The sequence below is a fragment of the Besnoitia besnoiti genome, assembly GCF_002563875.1.
Source record: "Besnoitia besnoiti strain Bb-Ger1 chromosome Unknown contig00222, whole genome shotgun sequence".
Taxonomy (NCBI): Eukaryota; Apicomplexa; class Conoidasida; order Eucoccidiorida; family Sarcocystidae; genus Besnoitia; species Besnoitia besnoiti.
This window is the reverse complement of record NW_021704077.1, coordinates 1-6,635: the sequence shown is the minus strand read 5'-3', so window position 1 is coordinate 6,635 and position 6,635 is coordinate 1. Positions and strand designations below refer to the sequence as shown.

At 37.0% G+C, this 6,635-nt stretch overlaps 4 protein-coding genes across 4 annotated transcripts; 3 read left to right on the top strand and 1 right to left on the bottom strand.

Moving 5' to 3' along the window:
* Positions 1 to 801: 801 nt before the first annotated feature.
* Positions 802 to 1,614, bottom strand: BESB_042540 (putative apocytochrome b; the record flags this gene model as incomplete). The annotated part of the gene is made up of 2 exons (XM_029362735.1): positions 802 to 1,027; positions 1,499 to 1,614. 2 exons carry the CDS (start codon positions 1,612 to 1,614, stop codon positions 802 to 804), a joined length of 342 nt encoding a protein of 113 aa, XP_029214631.1.
* Positions 1,615 to 3,718: 2,104 nt separating this feature from the next.
* On the top strand, positions 3,719 to 4,254 carry BESB_042530 (cytochrome b; the record flags this gene model as incomplete). The annotated part of the gene is made up of 2 exons (XM_029362734.1): positions 3,719 to 3,768; positions 3,870 to 4,254. The coding sequence occupies 2 exons, from the start codon at positions 3,719 to 3,721 to the stop codon at positions 4,252 to 4,254; spliced, it is 435 nt and encodes a 144-aa protein (XP_029214630.1).
* A 36-nt stretch (positions 4,255 to 4,290) lies between these two features.
* On the top strand, positions 4,291 to 4,633 carry BESB_042520 (uncharacterized protein; the record flags this gene model as incomplete). The annotated part of the gene is made up of 2 exons (XM_029362733.1): positions 4,291 to 4,353; positions 4,421 to 4,633. The coding sequence occupies 2 exons, from the start codon at positions 4,291 to 4,293 to the stop codon at positions 4,631 to 4,633; spliced, it is 276 nt and encodes a 91-aa protein (XP_029214629.1).
* A 211-nt stretch (positions 4,634 to 4,844) lies between these two features.
* BESB_042510 (cytochrome b) lies at positions 4,845 to 5,344 on the top strand (the record flags this gene model as incomplete). The annotated part of the gene is made up of 2 exons (XM_029362732.1): positions 4,845 to 4,858; positions 4,960 to 5,344. The coding sequence occupies 2 exons, from the start codon at positions 4,845 to 4,847 to the stop codon at positions 5,342 to 5,344; spliced, it is 399 nt and encodes a 132-aa protein (XP_029214628.1).
* Positions 5,345 to 6,635: the final 1,291 nt, after the last annotated feature.

Here is a 6,635-nt window from a genome sequence, read left to right as displayed (position 1 = left end):
GAAACCAAAGTTATAAGATGAATTTAGATTGAGAGCACACCGATAAAAGACGAGGTGTGCCCGGAATAGACTCATGGAAATTTGGTGTGTTCTCGAAACCATGCTAGCACAATAGAACTTCGTTAAATAACTACATATTAAAATGAGCGCATGTAAACTAGTCTTAAACACACCGCTCGTCACGTAACAAATCTCAAATCGTACTGTAGATTTTATATATGTACCGTAACTATAACCATGGTGACATCCAATGTTCACGCTCAATCTTACCATACATAGTACTTTTATGATCCAGGCTGGTTTAATAAGTCAAAGTTTAGCCGGAAGTTAGCGTCTAAATATATAACCGATAGTCTCAACTTAGATGCACAGATGGACATAATTAATCCTTGTACGGTTTGTACCTACTTGACTCCTCAGTTTAAGCAGAACTGTAGTTTCTCGGGACTAAAGTCAGCATAATCAATAAAAAGGTTTGTTCAGCCACTGGTTCACCATCAACTACCTTGTTTCGACTTCGTACCGACTGTGTTATTGTAGCACATATCAATCCCTTAAATAGGGATATTATTCCCAAACAACCGGATCGTGTTGGCTAGGTGAACTAATCACGTTTCATAAATACAATCAGTGAAAGCTCTTTTGATTTCCATGAACGGAGTTACATATTAGATTCTCTTCGCTCCCATGGTATTTAGTAAGTTAACATTGAAACGTATCCAGTGTAAAGTTTGAACGTAATCCAGCTTTACCTTCTATGTTGTTATGTTAAACCAAATAAGTTTCATCGTTGTTGATATTTCATTGACATGTTGATAACATAAATACTAACAAACCACCGGTTTTGGATGGGATTACTTTTAACACCGCATAATATGCTAAAAAGTACCATTCAGGTACGATATGAAGCGGAGTTACAAACCGGTTCACTGGTATGGAGTTATCTGGGTGCGATAATTCAATCAAACCAAAAGCCGTTTGTAAGAAAATTAAACCAATTAGATAATATGGTAGATAGGGAACAAAACTGTCTCCAGACGTTCTTAACCCAGCTCACGTATTACATCTGACGGTGAACTAGCGTTCCTAACTGAATCTTGTTCAATAACAAGGGAGTAATGAGCCGACATGGAGGTGCTGATACAATCCGAGGATTAGAACTCCCAATATTATCTGACCTGTTATCCCCGGCGTACCTTACGACCGTTATATGATTTAGAGATAGAATGTAATGTGGATTAATATCCACATGGTTTCTACAAAGTGTAGATATAAAATAGTGAATGGTTCTGTAAAGATCTTGCATAACATACCTTTAGATTTGCTTAGCATTAGCTTGTAGGCATGTAAGTAACTAAAGAACTATAGATACTTTGAGTGAAGAATACAAGGATAGCTCCAACAATAACATGGCTAAAATGTATACCAGTTAAGATGAAAAGTCCATTACCAAATGCATTATCATTAATATAAAGAGATAGTCCTAAGTATTCCGTACAGACTAACATTAAGAAGGCGACTACCAAAGTGAATGTCATGATATTCGTACAGCTTGTATACAAATGTTGGTTTTTCAAATATACGCTGGATACCACTATACTTAATGCAGAGCATAGTTAAGATGATAACTATTGTGGATATAGAACCAATTGAACACCATGTATTAATATAACAAAGATAATCAGGGTAATCTGGTATCCTTCTTGGCATAACGTTGTGTAGTTATATGAAGCGTACATTCCTTAATATCTGGAACAATAGATTATGGTTAGGTAGTGGAACAAGGAGAGCGTCTGTTGTACATCAACACTAGATACTGCTAATACCACTGTAGAGGTATAGTATATAATCCCTGCCCGGTGCAGTAAAATGTAAACGGCGGCTGTATTATGACGGTCCAAAGGTAGGTAAATCCTTGTCGGGTAATTATCGTCGTGCGTGAAAGTTGGTCCGACTCTTCACATGTCGTTTTTCTAAAACTTTCTTAAATAGAATTATCTTTGAATATGAGGATCCAGATGGCCCGACGGTTAGACCCTGAGCACCTTTACATCCCTTAAATCATATACAGGATCAAATCTTCCTTGAGCGACTCGACAGGCACTAGAGATAGCGTGAAAGCTCTTTTGATTTCCATGAACGGAGTTACATATTAGATTCTCTTCGCTCCCATGTATTTAGTAAGTTAACATTGAAACGTATCCAGTAAAGTTTGAACGTAATCCAGCTTTACCTTCTATGTTGTTATGTTAACCAAATAAGTTTCATCGTTGTTGATATTTCATTGACATTGATAACATAAATACTAACAAACCACCGGTTTGGATGGGATTACTTTTAACACCGCATAATATGCTAAAAAGTACCATTCAGGTACGATATGAAGCGGAGTTACAAACCGGTTCACTGGTATGGAGTTATCTGGGTGCGATAATTCAATCAAACCAAAAGCCGTTTGTAAGAAAATTAAACCAATTAGATAGGATAGACATTTAGCATCGGTCATTAACATATGAGGATAGAAGGCTACTTTAAGTGCGGAATCAATACCTGCAGGGTTACTAGAACCATTTAAATGTAAATAGAAGATGTGTAATACAATTAGAATGCAACCTACAAAAGGTAATATAAAGTGCAATACAAAGAATCGTTTTAATGTTACATCAGATACATAGTATCCACCGAGTAACCAAGGTACTAAATATGGTATTGGAGAAAGGAGATTAGTAATGACTGTAGCACCCCAGAAACTCATCTGTCCCCATGGTAGTACATAACCGAGGAAAGCAGTGGCTATAGTAAGTAGATATAAAACTAAACCAGACATCCAAGCAGTAGTTAAATAACTATAGCTGGAGTTATACATACCTCGAGACATGTGTATTAAGATACACAAGAAGACGAAAGAAGCAGTTGTTGCATGCAACATCCTAAATTCCCATCCTGCTGCTACCTCTCTAACTAGATGTTGAACACTAGCAAATGCACAAGATGCTTCAGAAGTATATCGGAACGCTAAAGTGATACCTGTAATTATTTGGGTATACAGTATGATTTCTTGATTATTATTGGTAGTGCTATTCCACAAGCGACTTATATCTTATATGGTAGATTAGCTACTATCGTATATCTTACTACCGGATTGGTTCTATGCTTATACTAAATCAATAGTTATAATGACTACAGCTTCCAAGCAAACATGATTACCGTGATATTGAAATCCAACACTTTTAGCTGTCTTAAGCAGTCCAGTGGGGTGGTGGTGTACTGCAATCATAAAGAACTTGGTTGTCTGTATCTCATAACCGGAGTCATCTTCAGTATTCTAGGAACTATAATGTCTTTGTTTATTCGATTTGAGTTATACAGTTCTGGATCGCGGATCATTTGTACAGAGACGATAGCTACTTATAATGTGATAATAACGATACATGGCCTAGCTATGATCTTTATGTTCTTAATGCCTGCTTTGTACGGAGGATATGGTAACTTCTTTGTACCAATATATATTGGTGGTTCGGAAGTCGTTTTCCCAAGAACTAACGCGATCTCCTATTTTCTAGTACCATTAGTGAACTCTTTTGGTCTGATCCTAAGTACGCAGTGAGCTAACTAGATACAAGGAACTTGACAAGCATTAATAGATTTATATAAACGACAAGGACATGAGTCTACTGGATTTTATAATACAGGGTTGAACTGTGTAAAGATCATTGTTATGGTTCTATCACAAACCATTGAGATTACGAAGTTATGGTTTTTGGGCTCGTGAGTGTCTCTCAATAACTAGCTGAGTGCTTGTACGATAATTATATCAATGCAGTACCAATTAAGGCGTGTAGCATCTCCTATGCTCCTTAACATCACAGCTATGTCGAATTATCGCACCCAGATAACTCCATACCAGTGAACCGGTTTGTAACTCCGCTTCATATCGTACCTGAATGGTACTTTTTAGCATATTATGCGGTGTTAAAAGTAATCCCATCCAAAACCGGTGGTTTGTTAGTATTTATGTCCTCTCTCATTAACTTAGCTCTTTTATCTGAAATTCGAGCTTTGAATACTCGAATGTTGATACGACAACATTTTATGACTCGAAATGTAGTCAGTGGATGGGTAATTATTTGGGTATACAGTATGATCTTCTTGATTATTATTGGTAGTGCTATTCCACAAGCGACTTATATCTTATATGGTAGATTAGCTACTATCGTATATCTTACTACCGGATTGGTTCTATGCTTATACTAAATCAATAGTTATAATGACTACAGCTTCCAAGCAAACATGATTACCGTGATATTGAAATCCAACACTTTTAGCTGTCTTAAGCAGTCCAGTGGGGTGGTGGTGTACTGCAATCATAAAGAACTTGGTTGTCTGTATCTCATAACCGGAGTCATCTTCAGTATTCTAGAACTATAATGTCTTTGTTTATTCGATTGAGTTATACAGTTCTGGATCGCGGATCATTTGTACAGAGACGATAGCTACTTATAATGTGATAATAACGATACATGGCCTAGCTATGATCTTTATGTTCTTAATGCCTGCTTTGTACGGAGGATATGGTAACTTCTTTGTACCAATATATATTGGTGGTTCGGAAGTCGTTTTCCCAAGAAACTAACGCGATCTCCTATTTTCTAGTACCATTAGTGAACTCTTTTGGTCTGATCCTAAGTACGCAGTGAGCTAACTAGATACAAGGAACTTGACAAGCATTAATAGATTTATATAAACGACAAGGACATGAGTCTACTGGATTTTATAATACAGGGTTGAACTGTGTAAAGATCATTGTGTTATGTTCTATCACAAACCATTGAGATTACGAAGTTATGGTTTTGGGCTCGTGAGTGTCTCTCAATAACTAGCTGAGTGCTTGTACGATAATTATATCAATGCAGTACCAATTAAGGCGTGTAGCATCTCCTATGCTCCTTAACATCACAGCTATGTCGAATTATCGCACCCAGATAACTCCATACCAGTGAACCGGTTTGTAACTCCGCTTCATATCGTACCTGAATGGTACTTTTTAGCATATTATGCGGTGTTAAAAGTAATCCCATCCAAAACCGGTGGTTTGTTAGTATTTATGTCCTCTCTCATTAACTTAGCTCTTTTATCTGAAATTCGAGCTTTGAATACTCGAATGTTGATACGACAACATTTTATGACTCGAAATGTAGTCAGTGGATGGGTAATTATTTGGGTATACAGTATGATCTTCTTGATTATTATTGGTAGTGCTATTCCACAAGCGACTTATATCTTATATGGTAGATTAGCTACTATCGTATATCTTACTACCGGATTGGTTCTATGCTTATACTAAATCAATAGTTATAATGACTACAGCTTCCAAGCAAACATGATTACCGTGATATTGAAATCCAACACTTTTAGCTGTCTTAAGCAGTCCAGTGGGGTGGTGGTGTACTGCAATCATAAAGAACTTGGTTGTCTGTATCTCATAACCGGAGTCATCTTCAGTATTCTAGGAACTATAATGTCTTTGTTTATTCGATTTGAGTTATACAGTTCTGGATCGCGGATCATTTGTACAGAGACGATAGCTACTTATAATGTGATAATAACGATACATGGCCTAGCTATGATCTTTATGTTCTTAATGCCTGCTTTGTACGGAGGATATGGTAACTTCTTTGTACCAATATATATTGGTGGTTCGGAAGTCGTTTTCCCAAGAACTAACGCGATCTCCTATTTTCTAGTACCATTAGGTTCTGTGTTGTTAACTCAAAGTATTTGTTCCGAGTTTGGTAGTGGTCTTGGTTGGACAATGTATCCTCCACTAAGTACTAGCTTGATGGTGTTAAATCCAGAGGCAACTGATTGGATTATCGGAGGTCTTGCAGTACTAGGAATTAGTAGTATTTTAGTTCTATTAACTTCCTTGGTACTTGCGTCTTCATGGGTTCTAATGCTGGTGCTAAGAACTATATTCTATATATCTGGGCTATCATATTTACTGCCCTTATGTTAGTCTTCACTCTACCTATTCTTACTGGTGGATTAGTTATGATCCTTCTTGATCTACACGTAAACACTGAATTTTATGATTCTATGTATTCTGGTGATAGTGTACTTTATCAACATCTATTCTGGTTCTTCGGACATCCAGAGGTATACATTCTAATTTTACCTGCTTTTGGTGTAGTCTCGCAGACATTATCTATGTATGCTGCTAGATCTGTCTTCGGTGGACAATCTATGATCTTAGCTATGGTTGTATTTCTATTCTAGGTTCCTTAGTATGGGCACATCATATGATGACAGTCGGTCTAGAGGTAGATACCAGAGCTTATTTCTCTGCTATGACTATTATGATTGCAATTCCTACCGGTACTAAGATTTTCAACTGGTTAGGTACCTATATGGCTAGCCATACAACTACAAGAACTGTAGATCTATGGGCTGCTCTTAGTTTTATCCTATTGTTTACTCTAGGTGGTACTACAGGTGTAGTTATGGGTAACGCTGGTATGGATATTGCCCTACATGATACATACTATATTGTAGCTCATTTCCATTTCGTATTATCTCTTGGTGCAGTACTAGCTACTATATGTGGCTTTATCTTCTATAGCAGAGATATGTTCGGA